The sequence below is a fragment of the Bos taurus genome, chromosome 25, assembly GCF_002263795.3.
Source record: "Bos taurus isolate L1 Dominette 01449 registration number 42190680 breed Hereford chromosome 25, ARS-UCD2.0, whole genome shotgun sequence".
Lineage (NCBI taxonomy): Eukaryota > Metazoa > Chordata > Mammalia > Artiodactyla > Bovidae > Bos > Bos taurus.
This window is the reverse complement of record NC_037352.1, coordinates 18237179-18254233: the sequence shown is the minus strand read 5'-3', so window position 1 is coordinate 18254233 and position 17055 is coordinate 18237179. Positions and strand designations below refer to the sequence as shown.

The window sequence follows — 17055 nt, the reverse complement described above, 5'->3', positions numbered from 1 at the left end:
TCTTTGTTGCTGGGATCGACAACTATTTTCCCACCAGTTTCTGGTGGTCCCCAAGTATCCTACTTCCTTACTGGGAAGAGATATACTCACTAAACTGGGGACCACCTTTGTGATGGGAGGCTTTTCAGCCCCTAGAGCCCTACAGCTTCTGGTTACTACTGAAGAACCCATTACACCCTCTCCAATAGAGAGGGACTAAAAACTCTGGGAGGTCAAAATTAAACCCCAGGTGCGGGACCAGGGGACTCCTGGAAGAGCCCACTAAGCTGAACTGGTCATCATTGTCCTCTGAGATGCCACTCGGTTTCCTAACCGGAAACAATATCCCCTCAGAAGAGAGGCTTGGGAGGGACTACTTTAATAAATAAATTCCTTGCTTGTGGGCTATTGGTTCCCACCAATTCACCGTGTAATGCCCCAATCCTCTCAGTGAGGAAAAAGGATGGAATCTGGTGAATGGTTCATGATCTCTGGATGGATCATAAGTGAAGCTGTAGTCCCCCTACATCCCACAGTACCCAATCCCTATGTAATCTTGGGGGAAAATCCCACCCAGTGCCAAGTGGTTTACAGTCTTGGATCTCAAAGATGCATTCTTTTGCACCACTGGCTAAAGAATCCCAATATCTTTTTGTCTTTGAGTGGGAGGCCGCAGAAGAAAGACACCAACAGATGACTTGGACAGTATTACCTCAGGGGTTCAGAGATAGCCCCCACCTATTTGGACAGGCCCTTAGCTGGGATCTCCTAGATCTGGACCTGGAATCTAATGGGAAAATAGTACAATATGTAGTTCAGTTCAGTTCAGTTCAGTCACTCAGTCGTGTCCGACTCTTTGAGACCCCATGAATTGCAGCACGCCAGGCCTCCCTGTCCATCACCAACTGCTGGAGTCTACCCAAACCCATGTCCATTGAGTCGGTGATGCCACCTAAGCAGCTCATCCTCTGTCATTTCCTTCTCGATATGTAGATGACCTACTAATCTGCTCTCCAGATGAAAAAAATGCCCAACAACGTGCAATTCAGGTTCTAAGCTTTTTGGCAGAGAGGGGATATAAAGTCTCCCATGCTAAGGCACAGATGATCGAGACAAAGATCACTTACCTGGGAGTTCAGATTACACATGGGTCCAGGAGGCTGTCCTCTGATCTGGTACAAGGAATCCTCCAGTTGCCCTCCCCCACGACTCAAAAACAATTGAGAGCTTTCCTGGGGCTAACTGGGTATTGTAGAATCTGGACACCCAACATATGGTCTAATTGCCCAGCCCTTATACGAAAGCTTAAAGGGACAGGATGATTCAATCCCACTGATGTGGGGAACTCCTCAAAAGAAGGCAGAGGCTACACTGAAACAAGCCTTAACTCAAGCACCCGCCTTGATGTTGCCAGACCCAGAAAGAGCATTCCAACTTTATGCCCACGAAAAAGAGAGAATAGCCTTGGGAGTGTTAACTCAAAGGTTGGGATCTGAGCCCCAGCCTGTAGCTCACTTATCCAAGACGCTAAACCCAACTACCTGAGGCTGGCCTCCCTGCCTTAGAAATCTTACAGCTATTGCAATCCTGATAGAAGATGCTTTAAAACTTTCTTTTGGGTGCAAACTAATTTTTTACCAGCCACCAAGTGAAACAACTCCTAAATGGGAGAGGCCATTTGTGGATGTCTGATCAAAGAATCCTCAGGTATCAAGTAGTGCTGATGGAAAATCCAGGCCTCACTTATATCCCCTTGTGAGATTCTTAATCCAGCCACTCTCCTGCCTACCCCCGAGGGCTCTCTCCCCTTTCATTCTTGCCTAGAAACCTTGGGCCACTGGACAAAACCCCGAGAAGGATTGTTGGAAGATCCTCTGACCAATCTTGAGGAAATCCGGTACACTGATGGAAGCAGCTTTGTCTTGGATGGAAAAAGAAGAGCTGAATATGCAGTAGTCTCCAATTTTGAGACCATAGCGGCTAAGCCTTTGCCACCAGGTACTTCAGCCCAATTAGCTGAGCTCATAGCCCTGACTCAAGCTTTAGAGCTGGGAAAAGGAAAGAGGGTAGCCATTTACACTGACTCCAAGTCTGCCTTTCTGGTGCTACATGCACATGCTGCTATTTGGAAAGAAAGGGGCCATTTCACCACCCGAGGGTCCCCAGTGAAATATGGTGATCAAATCCTTAGACTCTTGGAGGCAGTCCATCTGCCCACTGAGGTTTCTGTCTCCCACTGTTAAGGACACCAAAAAGGGAGCACAGAAATGGCACGAGGGAACCAAGCAGCTGATCAGGCAGCTAAGAGAGCAGCGTTACAGAACAATGACCTAATAGGGGTTGCCACCTTAGTTCTACAGACTAATTTGCCAGAAACTCCTTCATATACTGAAGGTGAGACTCTTAAAGCTAAGAATGAGGGCTTTCAAGATCATATGGGGTGGTTCCAAAAGGAGGGACTCCTTTTTCTGCCTGGGAAACTCCAGTGGAAGTTGGTTAATGCCTTACATGCCACCACTCATTTAGGGGAAAAGGCCCTCCAAAGATTACTAGAAAGGGCTTTCAGAGGAACAGACCTCCAAATGACTATAAGGCAAGTGGTCTCCTCTTGTCCCACTTGCCATTTAAACAACCCTCAAGGAGCTCCTGGTGGCTCAGACGATAAAGTGCCCGTCTGCAATGCAGGAGACCTGGGTTCGATCCCTGGGTTGGGAAGATCCCCTGGAGAAGGAAATGGCAACCCACTCCAGTATTCTTGCCTGGAGAATCCTGTGGACAGAGGACCCTGATAGGCTACAGTCCATGGGGTCACAAAGAGTCGGACACGACTGAGCAACTTCACTTCACAAGGAGCTCAAAGACCCCAGCTGGCCCAGCCTGTCCAACGATGTGGGACTTACCCAGGAGAGGACTGGCAGATGGACTTCACCCAGATGCCAGTTTCTCAAGGGTATAAATACCTATTAGTCACGATAGATACATTCACAGGATGGATTGAAGGCTTTCCCGCCTGGACCAAGAAGGCTGAGGAGGTGGTAAAAACAAAACAAACAAAAAAAACTGCTGCATGAAATCTTCCAAGATTTGGTCTGCTCAGGTCATTACAAAGTGATGATGGGACATCATTTACTTCTAAGGTCACTCAGTTCAGTTCAGTTCAGTCGCTCAGTCATGTCCAACTCTTTGCGACGCCATGAATCACAGCATGCCAGGCCTCCCTGTCCATCACCAACTCCTGGAGTTCATGCAAACTCATGTCCATCGAGTCAGTGATGCCATCCAGCCATCTCATCCTCCATCATCCCCTTCTCCTCCTGCCCCCAATCGCTCCCAGCATCAGGGTCTTTTCCAATGAGTCAACTCTTTGCATGAGGTGGCCAAAGTACTGGAGTTTCAGCTTCAGCATCAGTCCTTCCAATGAACACTCAGGACTGATCTCCTTTAGGATGGACTGGTTGGATCTTCTTGCAGTCCAAGGGACTCTCAAGAGTCTTCTCCAACACCACAGTTCAAAAGCACCTTAGGGGTCTCTAAAGCATTGGGCATTACTTATTATCTCCATTCTGCTTGGAGGTTTCAGTCTTCAGGAAAAGTATAAAGAGCCACCCAATTCTTAAAATCAGGGATAAAACAGATAACCCAGGAGACCTCTCTTGGATGGAAGGAGGCTTTACCAATAGCTCTCCTCTGCACCTGTATTGCCCCTAAGGAACAGGTTGGTCTTAGTCCTTATGAGATGCTATATGATGTGAGAGTTGGACTGTGAAGAAAACTGAGCACTGAAGAATTGATGCTTTTGAATTGTGGTGTTGGAGAAGACTCCTGAGAGTCCCTTGGACTGCAAGGAGATCCAACCAGTCCATTCTAAAGGAGATCAGTCCTGAGTGTTCATTGGAAGGACTGATGCTGAAGCTGAAACTCCAATACTTTGGCCACCTCATGCAAAGAGTTGACTCATTGGAAAAGACTCTGATGCTGGGAGGGATTGGGGGCAGGAGGAAAAGGGGACGACAGAGGATGAGATGGCTGGATGGCATCACCGACTCGATGGACGAAAGTTTGAGTGAACTCCGGGAGTTGGTGATGGACAGGGAGGCCTGGCATGCTATGATTCATGGGGTCGCAAAGAGTCGGACACGACTGAGCAAATTCATGGGGTTGCAAAGAGTCGGACATGACTGAGCGACTGAACTGAATTGATGGGAGACCTTTTGTTTATGTCAATGATCTCTTCCTAGACCCAGAGTCTCAGACCCTCCAGTTTCATACCATGGCCATTGGGCAATTCCAACAGGATATACGCTTGTGGGGTGTGAACCAGTACCCAAAAGATTCTAAGGGGTCACCACTATATGCTCTAGGGACTCAAGCCCTAATTAAAATCTAGAAAGATGGGCCCCCAAAGGCTCAACTCCAGCCCATGTGGGAGGGCCCCTACCCTGTTAATACTTTCTACCCTCACACCGGTCAAGGTACCAGGACATGACTCCTGGATTCAGTACTCATGAGTCAGGCTGTGGAAGAAAACAGAGGAAGACACTCAGTACACCCGTGGGCCCCTAGGAGATCTCAGATACCTATTCAGAACAACAAATGAGTGCCATTCCAATGAACACCCCCCAAATCTAGTTTCTGTGGATATTTCTCAGGACAGCTCTAAAGAGCCAACACAGCTTGGCAGGGGCTGTACTCCAAAACAGACAGGAGATAGATCTTCTGATCCCTGAAAAAGGAGGGACTTGAGCTATCCTGGCGAAGGGAATTTGGAGTTGGCTAATGCCCCTACTAGTCCTTGTTATTCCATATTGATGCTGCTTATGATTGCTCCATATATTATCAATTGTCTAACCCGTTTTGTCTCTGCCCAGGTCAACAAACTACAAAGTGCAGTGCCAGTTCAAGCAAGGATATATAAAATTACAGGTGACCACAGAAAATAACACTCACCCTTAGATGGACACCACTATAAGGACTCTGAGGCCTGAGACTAGCAAGAGGGGGAGGCCCAATGCCCCTCACCGTCCCAGTTCAGTAAGAAGTAGCCAGAAAGACCTCAAAGCCCCTATTCCCAAAGAATTGGGCCTCCCATCTCTTGAGGGGGGAACGTTAGGTAGTTAGAATAGAAAAAAGGAGTTCAGAATGGCGGTGGCTAAAAGACAAAGAAGGGAAAGCAGAGATGTTTTGACATCATCATCTCATGAGACCAGGTTAAAGAGTGGCTTATAGAATCAAACAGTCTGAACACAAATCCTGCTCCTCCACTTATTAGATGAGCAAATTCTGTAGGTTTTTGAACAATTGTAGCCTCAGTTTCCTCATCTCAAAAATGGGGATGATTAAAGTGTCCATTTTATCAGAATAATAAACACAAAGTGCTTGGCATAGCACATAAGTAAAAAGGGCTCTCCACAAGTGAGGGCTCTATTTTCCTTGGAGTTTTTTGGAAATTCAGAAAAAGGAAAAAGATGGAGGCAGGATAAAAGTCCTCATAAAAGGCATATAAGTTCTGAATACTAACATATTGAGAGGGTTAACAGTCAGGTAGGAAGGCCAGAGCTCCCCAAGCAACAGGAGGAAATAAACTGTAAGTGGCAGACTTTTTTCCTCTTCTAATCCTGTGTTGTCATGAGGACACTTGGCTCTGTCTGAAGGTAACCTTGAGCTGCTAATGGCTCAGCAAACAAATGCATTTTTCTTATGGAAATGGTTTTTTTAAGCTATGTTAATGAAACTATGTATTTGCTTGGAAATCTCCCTTTCTTCAAGATTCATGTCAATTGTTTTATGGCTGGAGATGACTCCCCTTTTGCCATTCTATCTCAAAATGCATGTTATGGGAGAGGGGCCTTAACTATCTCAGTAACTCTCTCAGTAACCATAACTCTCTGTCTTGAGGCATTTCTTTTATCAGATTAGCAGCTTGCTAACAGGTACATAATGTCTAGCAAGGGGGTATCTTTTCTGCCCGCTTCTGATGTCGATGCCAGAAGCTTTCTCTCTTTTATACTTTAATAAAACTTTGCTACACAGAAAGTTCTGAGTGATCAAGCCTCATCTCCAGCCCTGGATCGAAATCCTGTCCTCTGGAGATCACGAATCTTGGCATCACTCACAGTAGCCTTAACCTTTGCAGCCTTAACCTTTCAGTATGAATGTATGCTCATGGTAAATTAAAAATACATCAACTCTTTGACTCCATATCAGGTAAATTCTTTCTTCTGAACAAATACAGTGTTGAGTGGGCTTTCACAATGTGGAAAATGCCAGCAGGAACTTTGAGCTGAAACACCCCCCATTGTCTACCCAACTCCTAGTGTCACCACTGTGCCTCTCTTGGGAAAAGAGAAACCAATAATGTGCATTTTTTTTGCAGATACCACTGGGATGGGTTTCTCTGGATACACCCCAAAGCCACGTTCAAGTAGGTAGTTGATAGGGAGGACTCCAGCTATACCTGCCATCCTCATAGGATGACATGATTTAGTCACATGTGTCAGATGTTCATGTACACAATCAAGGTTACACCCTCCCTCTGGGTGTAACCTAAAGTCAAGCCCCTGCTTTATGAGATGAATTCTAGTTAGACTCACAGTCTCATTAGTTGAAGATGAGAATTCAGACCAACATCAACTTGCTGACCTGTGATTAGAACTTGACACTTGGTCATGATTACCTGACTGAGTACCAGATACTTTCACCTGCTATCTTGTTTCTTAAATGAGATTATCCCCCTTTCACAGATAAAGCCACTGGGGCTTAGAGAATAGAGGAAGTGTCCAGGCTGAGAACTGAACCCCCAAACATAAGCTTTTCCCATGAAAATTGTAGACTTAGTCAGAAGCCCTTTTAGTTCTGTGCCCCTCTTCCTATTAGGAGAAGGAGGTGAATCCTGTTCTCACACACAACACAGAGGCCTCCTTACCTTCTCCATTTGAGTCCAGTGGTCCAGTACATCACTTGCAAAGTTAAATTCCTCAGGTCTGTCATAGTCATTCCATCTTAGGGTTCCAGCTCCTGATAAAGATCGGCAGCGCAGGTGCTGAGGGGCATGGTGGAAGCCAGGGAAGGACATGTGGATGCCCCAGAGGACCCGAAACTTCATCAGCCTTTGCATAGTGGAGCAGTCCTCAGGAAACAGACACAGAATTCTCAGGTCACTACCTGTCTTGAGAATAGATGGCTAATATGTTGGTCATTGGAGCAGAAATTCATTCCACTAAATAAAGGCACATTGCTGGCTAATTACTAGAGTAATAGCTTTGTTTCAGTTCACTGGAATTTGGAGGGCACAACTAATAGCTCACTGAAATTTGAAGGCATAGCTAAACTGACTTAGCTGGGAATTTCTCTTTCCAAATGAAGAATCACAAGGCAAAAATTATGAGGAGGGGCTATAGCTACTAGATGAGGTAGGCACATATTCCTGAGGGTCTTCTCCTTCTTTTTTAAACTCCAGGGATGGAAGCCAGCCATGTGGCCACGGTTTTTTTGGTAGAAACAGTATTTTCAAAGTCCTGTATGTCATGCTATCCTTGCTCTGGAAACATCTCTTCCTACTGAGCCCAAATATGTGGTTCTCATGAAAACTGTCATAGTTTTAGATGATCCCATCGCATCCAAATTTGATTGGTCCATCATTTCCCATGATATATATATATATATATATATATTTAAATACAAACTGGGCTGATCATAATCCCTCTCCAAAATTGTGTGTGTGTGTGTGTTACCAAAGCCTTAGTGGAAGCCATGAAAATATACACTTTGGAAATTGTCAGTGGCTATAATTCCTGTAATGTGGAGATAACTGCTCTGCATAAGAGAAGAAAATTTGTAAATTTTCAGGGACATGGAAATAAGGGGTAGAGAGAATCTTGGAGGCATGCAAGTCTCTGGTTCATAACTATTGCTCCTGAGGCATGTCTACATCTCTATCCCTCTCTTGTTAATATCCTGTCCTGAATTCTATGTACCAACAATTTTTCCTGTCTGAGATTGCATTTCTCTTACTTGATATTATAAGAATACTGACAAATATGCACCACCACACTCAGATAGAAGAGGCTAATATCACAGCACTCTCCCTACTAAACAGGGATCTGGCCTCAAGGTCTTCCCCAGGACAGCATTCAGGTACCTATTATCAATCCATCATTTGACCTATGAAATAAAAATTTTTTGCCACTCCAGATCCAACAAATGCTTCTGACATGGGGATAAAATGCTCATTTACTAGGATACTTTTCGAAGTTTGATGGTGGAAATTGGCTTAAGCAAGAACTTCTGTTATATGAGCAGAAAGCCACTTCACAAATAGCTTTGAGGTTTAAGCAGTTTATCCCTGCAAATAATTACGCCCTCTCCCCCTCAGTTACAGCAACAAGATAATACTGTTTGATGATAGACTCATGAAAGAAATCAATAAAACATGACTCCATTTTCAATCTGTTTAGACTTGAGTGGGTTGCCATTTCCTTCTCCAATGCATGAAAGTGAAAGGTGAAAGTGAAGTCGCTCAGTCGTGTCCGACTCTTAGCGACCCCATGGACTGTAGCCCACCAGGCTCCACCGTCCATGGGAGTTTCCAGGCAAGAGTACTGGAGTGGGTTGCCAGTGCCTTCTCCGTGTAATAACCTAGCCCCAATTAATTTTGGTGCTGCCTTCAGAACCCTGCTACTGCCTACAGAGAAGAGTATTGACTTAAAAAATAGTCACAAACTAAAAGTTGATAGTTATGTTTTATTCAGTGGGAATTTTTAGGACTTCAATCCCAGGAGACAGCATCTCAATGACTCTGAGAGAATTGCTCCAAGGAAGTGAGAGGAGGGACCAGGTTAAAGTTTTGCAACAAAGGATAGATAGACTGAACATCAGAAGACTATTGTTAATTAAAGGAAGCAAGGTAAAGTTAACCTTCAATCACTTGCCAAATCTTCTGAATGCCAAATAAACTTAGTTTAACATTCTTCTCTGAGATGTCCCAGAGATTTTTCTTCAAAGCATCCCAGAGTCAGCAGGAAGCTAAAGAGCTTTAGTTAGATTTTGATATTTGAGATGTTTGTTAGAAATGTGAACAAAGATTTAAAACACAACAGGATCATTGGTCACTGAAACAATGCTTATTTACTTAACCAAAGTAAAAGAGAAACCAAATTCCAGTTTCTTATTAGCTTACTTAGCCAAATCCATTTAGTTAACGTCAATCTAAATTTAGTGAACCTTGACTATGCATAAAACTTTTTCCTCCTCAGGTTTGCTTTTCACAGTTTCTCATCACTTTCTGTATCTAGTCTCATTTCTTATACAAATAAAATCAACAAGCTCATTCTTTCTTTTTTCTCAATAAAATGCAATTTTATTCCTCATACCTTCTTTACTGAAAACACACATTTTATGTCCTACTGTATACTAAAATGTTACTGTATTATTTCTAATAGCTTTAACTGCATATTTAAATTAGAAATTTCAACTCTTAAAACCTTAATTTTTAGTAAAAGATAAGAAGTAAGTAATTATGAACTGTTTTTTACATTGGCATTCTATAGATTGTTGAGCATAAACAGCAGTGATAATTTCTAAAAGCACTTGTTTTCTTATAGAAAACATCTTGGAGTGACATCAAGCATTTTCATTAATATTCCTAAATACTTTTAGTTTTTTTCTTTAGTAATTTATATCTCAGTATCTCATTAATGAAAGTATCTAGTTATTCAATAAACTTTTATCATTTAACTTAAATTAGCCCAACTTTAGAATTTTAAGTTACCAAATATCTGGAAAGATTATTTTAAATAGATTTTTCTAAAATAGAAAAGAGTTTACCTCAAAGCTCTTATCTTATTTACATTTATTTTAAAGTTTCATTGTATCAATAAAATATAAATCAATGGTGGTGGTTTAGTCTCTCAGTCATGTCCAACTCTTGTGACCCCATGGGCTGTAGCCTAGCAGGCTTTTCTGTCCATGTGATTCTCCAGGCCAGAAACTGGGGTGGGTTGACAATTCATTCTCCAGGGGATCTTCCTGACCCAGGAATCTAACCAAACTCTCCTGCATTGCAGGCAGATTCCTTATAAACTGAGATAGTAGGAAAGCCCAAATCTGCCTGTGAATCTGCCTGTAATGCAGGAGACCTGGGTTTGATCCCTGGATTGGGACAATCCCCTGGAGAAGGGAAAGGCTACCCACTCCAGTATTCTGGCCTGGAGAATTCCATGGGTCCATGGGGTCACAAAGAGTCAGACATGACTCAGTGACTTTCAATTTCACTTGTTGTCTAGTTCCCCTATTTGGGGCTCCATTGTGGCTCAGCTGGTAAATTAATAGTGATTCAAACCCTAGATATGCAAGAGCCTTCCCCATAAGAGAGTGGGGAGGATGTAACCTAAATTTGGAGAAAGTGAAAGTTGTTCAGTTGACTCTTTGAAACCCCATGGATTATACAGTCCATGGAATTCTAGAGGCCAGAATACTGGAATGGGTAGCTTTTCACTTCTCCAGGGGATCTTCCCAACCTAGGGATTGAACCCAGGTCTCCTGCACTGCAGGCAGATTCTTTACCAGCTGAGCCACAAGGGAAGCCCAAGAATACTGGAGTGGATAGCCTATCCCTTTTCCAGGGGATCTTCCCAACCAAGGAATTGAATGGAGTCTTCTGCACTGCAGGTGGATTCTTTACCAAGTGAGGTATCAGGGAAGCCCAAATTTGGAGAATTTACTCTCAAAAACAGTACTGTATTGTGTTACTCGATCAGTCATGTCCAATTCTTTGCAATTCCATGGACTGTAGCCCACCAGGCTTCTCTGTCCATGGAATTCCCCAGGCAAGAATACTGGAGAGGGTAGCCATTTCCTTCTCCAGGGGATCTTTCTCACCCAGGGACTGAACCTGGTCTCCTGCATTTCAGGCAGATTCTTTACTGTCTGAGCCACCAGAGAAACCAGAAAAATAGCAAAGGCCATGTCAGGGGAGTGTAATTTCTTCAGTTCCATCTCACCACAGCAAAGATTTGAAACTGTGGACCAGTGTCACAGCTCAGTTAAAGCTCAGTTTTATTTGGCAAGCAAAGGAAAATACATCCTTGAGGCATGAGGGTAGGCAGACCCAAAAGAAGAGAGGCTCAATTTTGGCTCCTCTTTTTATATGTTTTTTCTCCTCCCCCTGAACGTGCCCTGTGTAAGTTGGGCTAGCCAGGAGGGCTGTTGGTTTCACCTGAGGTTCTCACTCTGGTCCTCAGATTTTCTTTTGTTCCATTTTTGTGGATTTTTTCCTTTCTTTGTCTTTTAGCCACCACCATCTTGGACTCCTTTTTCCTATTCTAACTACCTAACAGACCAAGTTTTTAAAAACATGAACAAACAAAACACACCAACACAGAATGTCCTAGGAAGAACAGGTAGAACATTTACATCTCAAAACCCAAGTTTCCTCCTGAAGGCCTTTGTTTACAGTCTGAAAAGATATATTTACTAAGCTAGCTTTTAACCTTAATGTAACTTAACTGTGTAAGCAATGAAAGAGCCTCTTCAATTTTTAGGGTGAGATTTCCCTTCAATTTCCACTTAAGTAAATACTTATAATTTTTGTATGTACATTTACCCAGCTGGGATGTTAGCTGGAGGCTGGCAATCTGTTGTTCCTTTTCTTTTATTTTGAAACTTTTATTTTCCATATTGAAGTCAGTTTGTTGAGATAAAATTGCGATGATGACTGTGTGCTGGGCCAGCATATGCTTCTTGGGAGTGCCACTTCTCTGATTTTGCCCCAGAGTTGTTTCAGCCCCATCTTACATGTCTCCGGTCTCCCATTGGACTGTAAGACTTGCACAGTTGCTCAGGTCACAGAATGGCCAATTCTTATGTGCATCCTTGGTTGGGCAGTTTGTTAATTACATGACTAGATTTCCCTATAGGGATAAGGTGGGCTGTATGAGGTCTCTCCTCTACCACTTCTGCAGGTTTCTCAGTCCCCTGAGAAAGACGTTGCCAGCCAGGAGGAGAGAGTCCTTCTTCGGAGCTCAGAAGCACTCATAAGATTTCAGTTTTATTTCAAAAAACTTTATTAAGGTAGCCAATAAAAGGAAAAATGACAGGTCCATCTTCCCCCTAATAACTCCGTCCCACCTTACTCAATGTTTAAGCTAAGTCTTCCTCTCAGTCTCTAACTGAGGATAGCCAACCACTCAGTATCCAAATTGAGTCTTCCCAGTACCTTTTACACTGAGGATAACCTTCTCAAACAAAATCTCCCCAGTGCATTCTACACCGAAGATAACCCACTAAGCACCTAAACTGAGTAAAATCTTCCCAGTCTTTTGACTGAGGATAACCCACTCAATATCTAGACTGAGCAACCCAGGTACCTCTTCTTAAAACCAAGTTTCAAGGATAACGTCTTCTCCCACTGAATAAAACTTAGGATCATCAACCAATAAACAGGATATCCTAGAACCAGGAGACACTCATTCAAATTTGTCTGGACTCCTCAAGAAAGTGGTTGGGCACAACGGGCCTCTGCTGCTACCAAGGCTCTGGATACTCACAGGGTTCAGGTGGAGAAGAAGAATTTGGTCAGGGTCCCTTCTTTGCAGTCACCATAACTGTCAACATAAAAAAATATTCACAACCTAAAAGTCAACAGTTATGTTTTATTTGGTGGGAAAATTTAAGACTTTGATTCCAGGAGCAGTTCCCTCAGGGTCACTTGAGATGCTGTCTTCTGGGCTGAAGTGCTAAAATTTTCCACCAAATGAAACATAACACTCAGCTTTTAGGTTGTGACAATTTTTTAAGTCAACAAGAGGATAGATATATGAAAGCTTCATCTTGAAGAGTTTGTCAGTGTGGATCCTTGGGCAATGTGAACTAAAGTATGTCCCCTTCCTTTTTGGTGTCTGTCAGTCAACAATACTTGTTGAGTCCTGTCCCCAGGCCACAGGTGCAAGAAGCAACAGGTACCACAGAGGCAGAGCCCAGAATTAAGGTCACCTCAGAAGCAAACTGAGCCCGTTTGTAATGTTTCCAAAAGCCCCCGTGATCATCACCATTAGGCTTCCTGACCCATATTAGCCAAAAATGTGTACCCTAGTGCTCACCCTATAGTGCCCCACCCAATTACCTAATGCCAACCTACATATTGGGGAACCAAGAAAAATGGCCTGTTAATGGCACAGTAAATTACATGATCTCTTTTATTGTTCTCTATGGCACTCAGTCCCAGTCCTCTTGCCTGGAAAATCCCATGGACGGAGGAGCCTGGTAGGCTGCAGTCCATGGGGTCGCGAAGAGTCAGACACGACTGAGCGACTTCACTTTCACTTTTCACTTTCCTGCATTGGAGAAGGAAATGGCAACCCACTCCAGTGTTCTTGCCTGGAGAATCCCAGGGACGGGGGAGCCTGGTGGGCTGCCGTCTATGGGGTCGCACAGAGTCGGACACGACTGAAGCGACTTAGCAGCAGCAGCAGCAGCATGGCACTCAGTCAGAGTTTGGATCTAAGGGACTCATGCTACATATACCTTTCTGTTGTCACCTTATCCCCTGTCCTCCTATGTCTCTCCCTCCATCAGATGTCCTACCCCATGACTTTCTCCCATAATCATAAACCTGAAAAGGAAAAAAAACTCCAAAAATTGTAAAGAATCCCCTTCTAACTCCTCCTGTCTCTTGCAGGGGGTGGCAGGGGGAGGGAAGAAATTTCCCCCATTCCTTCAAATTCCTTTACTCCTTCATATTCTTCTGACCAAACAAAGACCCCATCTCCCCAAAGGAACAATCCCTACTAGGATGATATTTTATCAGTCAGTTTGCTTCTGTCATCAGAACCAATTTGAGCACTATTTGATCTATATTTTAGCTCTGAAATTATTACTACAAAAAGGAGGATGACATTTTTGACACAAGATGGCCATGATATTCTTTAGATTCTGGATAAAACGGGTTAAAATGAAATCTTTTTGAAATATCAAGATCTGTTCTTTTTGCACATGCAATTAGACAAAACTGGCTTGTTGAAACATGTTTCTTTTTGGAGCGCCAATCCTGAGAGAAGCAAAAATATGCCTAGGAAAAATTCTGAAGTTAACTCCTACCATGTCCTTGAGATACAAAGCCTGCTCTGCCTGAGACATCAGCCTTGTTAACTAGTAGAACTTCAAGCCAAGGAAAAAAGAGGCAAAGAGACATTTTAAATCTTAAGCAGAAAACTGTGAGATCTGTGTCTGTTTGGATATATATGTATGTCTCAGTGTGTGTCTCTGTCTTTGGGTAATATTGCTAAGGTTAATTTGTAAATGAGCTCTAATTCAATTGGACTGAAGAAAAGTAAGCACTTACAAATCAAACAGCTCTAAATAAAAGAGAAATGGTTCACATGAACCAGGAAAAAGTTCACTATTAACTGGTATTAATATTTGTTAACCTAATTAACATAGGCATATCTTAAGAACAACATCACTGATTCAATGAACATGAACTTGGGCAAACTCCAGGAGATGGTGAAGGACAGGGAGGCCTGGTGTGCTGCAGTCAATGGGGTTGCAAAGAGTCAGACATGACTGAGCAACTGAACAACAACAACATCTTAAGAACACACTGTAAAGAAACTTTTAAGAAAATGCAAATAAGATAAGAGCTTTGGGTGATTTATGTTTTCCAATCTATAGAATGCTGTTATAAAGGACAGTTTATGGTTGCTGAAGGAAAGTAGGATGTGTGTTTTTAATAAAAAAAAACTATAAGGAATGGAATTACATTTTATTAAGGGAAAAGGAAATAAGTTTGATTTATAGGTGGCAAACTTATACATTTTGACTTACAGGTTCTCTGAATGGGCAAATAAAATGATGGAAATGAAAGTGAAAAAAATATTTTTGGGACATGGACCCCAAGAAGAGAGTTTTGTACATGGTACAAGTTTCTTAAGACATTAAATTGCCTTTGAAATCTTTTATTATTACTTTAGCTAAATGAATAAATTTTGTTTCACAGTGAATATAAGCTGGTACCAAACTGGAATTTGGCTTTCTGTCCTTGGTAAAAGACAAACTTTTCTTGGAATGCTGCTTTTGATAATGGACTGTGTGAAGGTCTTTGCCTTTATTATTTTTTAAAACATTGTTACTGTGATAAAATAAATATTACTTCACAATGATCTCTGAAGGTTATGGCACACATAGACAAAGCTCATTCTGCTTCTACAAAAATTAACCCCTCATCTGCTCCTAAATCAGGGAATTTAAAATGGATAAACAATGGCTGTAAGTCAAATAGTCAGAGTCATGGGGAGTCCAAAATGGCTGCTTGAAATTTCCTGGCTCTTGATAAACCTTATTTTTTTCATTTAATGGGGTAAAGCCCTTCCTGGCTGCAAAGTTGATGTTCTCACAATGGAGAAAAAAAAAAATGTTTAAAATGTGTCTTCCACTAAGGTATATGTTTTACAATCTCCAGTGATCAAGGCATCCACTTCACTGAACAAATCATGCAAGTCTGAATAAAAGCTTCACAGACGTCTTAAAACTATCGCTGTCACTATCATCCTCAATCATCAGGAAAGGACAGAAGAACAGAAATTAATTACATAGGTTTAAATAAATAAATATAATTATAAGTTTCATGACTTTTTGTCTGACATATTACTTGGCTTCTAATCTTTGTTTTCAGATATAAAGACGCTCTTCTCCTCAAGCTACTTATGGTTCAAAATAATTTGGTAATTTATACTTGTGGGTAAAATTAAAACATTTTTCTTTTCTCTCTGCCTTGTCGCTCCAGAAATTGGAGACACTTGGGTTCTGAACAGCCTTACTAGGTAGGCTATAAATTAAAACTAGATAAATAAAAAGACTGTCTCTTGAATGTACAGAAATCTCAAAGTATTTTGGGGACCTCCAAAAGAGAAAACAATCCACTGTAGCAAAATGACAGGCCTATGGCATCTATAGTCAATGGACCAAATTTATTTTAAAAATTAATTAGTCTTGGCTGTGTTTAATAAAAATGGGGGTAACTTCAAAAAATTATGTTTCAGTAAATGTTTCAGTACTAGTTTTGTTAATTAAGGTCTATATTTACTAAGACTCACTTCCCAGTTAGTCCCTTGCTACAAGATGTTATTCTGCTACAAGATTTAATTGAATTAATAGAAAGATGTTTTAAGTTTGCTTCTGAAGCCTAAATTTATAATCAATCTTTGGGTAAAGATCAGATGCTCCATGATCTACAACCAGGAGATTAACACCAGGCCATAGTCATTTAACACACTAAATCAGACAACCTGGGATATACTGGACTGCATCTGATAAAAGTTCTTAAATTTTTACTTGTAAACTTACTATTACTGCTACCTATATTGTTTGCTATACTGCCTGTTTCAGAAAATTGCTGTCTCTTACACAAAATTGTCATCTCTTACATTTCAAATGTGTGACTGAGTCTCTAACAAAATGATATATAGTTTCATATGAGATCAATGATTATAATAATGTAGCTCTAGATATGGGAAAAATCAACAAGAGGGAACGTTTTCCTGGACTATAAGAGACTACTAGTAAGGCAGGTATTGGCCAGATCTTTTACTATTTTCATGGTCAAGTCCAACAATAGCATATTAAGTGACCTATTAGAAAAATCTTCACTAGACCTGGGAATGAGCATTCCTATCACTGTGGGATGAAATAATCTTAAAAGGCCCCCAAACCAAGGATCAAATTTACAGCCATGTAGGGCCCTGCTGACTGGAAACTGGCACTTGCCATCTGCCTCTACAAAGATTAAATCAGGAGCCACTGGAGCTGCTGAGCTTCACCACCCTCTGAAAGGAGTTCAGGGCAGAAATTAAAAATAAGGCATTCTATACTCTGGGAAAAACTGGCGGGACAGGCTTTCAGATAGACATTTTCAAGAAAATACGTTCATGAACCCCAATTCTTGCATCTCCTCATCCTAGAGAAACCCTAACATCCCAGGCCGACGTCTTGTCCTGGTGTTCCTGACTATCCCCTCTTTTAGGCCCCTTGGCAGCCTTTCTATTTCTATTAATCTTTGGGACATATGTCTCTAATTTTCTTATAAAG

General features: G+C 42.0%; 1 protein-coding gene across 4 annotated transcripts in view; it reads right to left on the bottom strand.

Moving 5' to 3' along the window:
* The window catches only part of ACSM1 (acyl-CoA synthetase medium chain family member 1), a 64289-nt gene that overhangs the window by 44001 nt on the left and 3233 nt on the right, over positions 1-17055 (bottom strand). The window contains exons 2-3 of one of the 4 annotated variants that reach the window (XM_015460313.3): positions 12522-12578; positions 6902-7105 (exon numbers count right to left, since the gene is read on the bottom strand). In XM_015460313.3, coding sequence (XP_015315799.1) covers positions 6902-7093 — 192 coding nt within the window. In that variant the 5' untranslated portion in view covers positions 7094-7105; positions 12522-12578. 4 annotated transcript variants of the gene reach the window in all.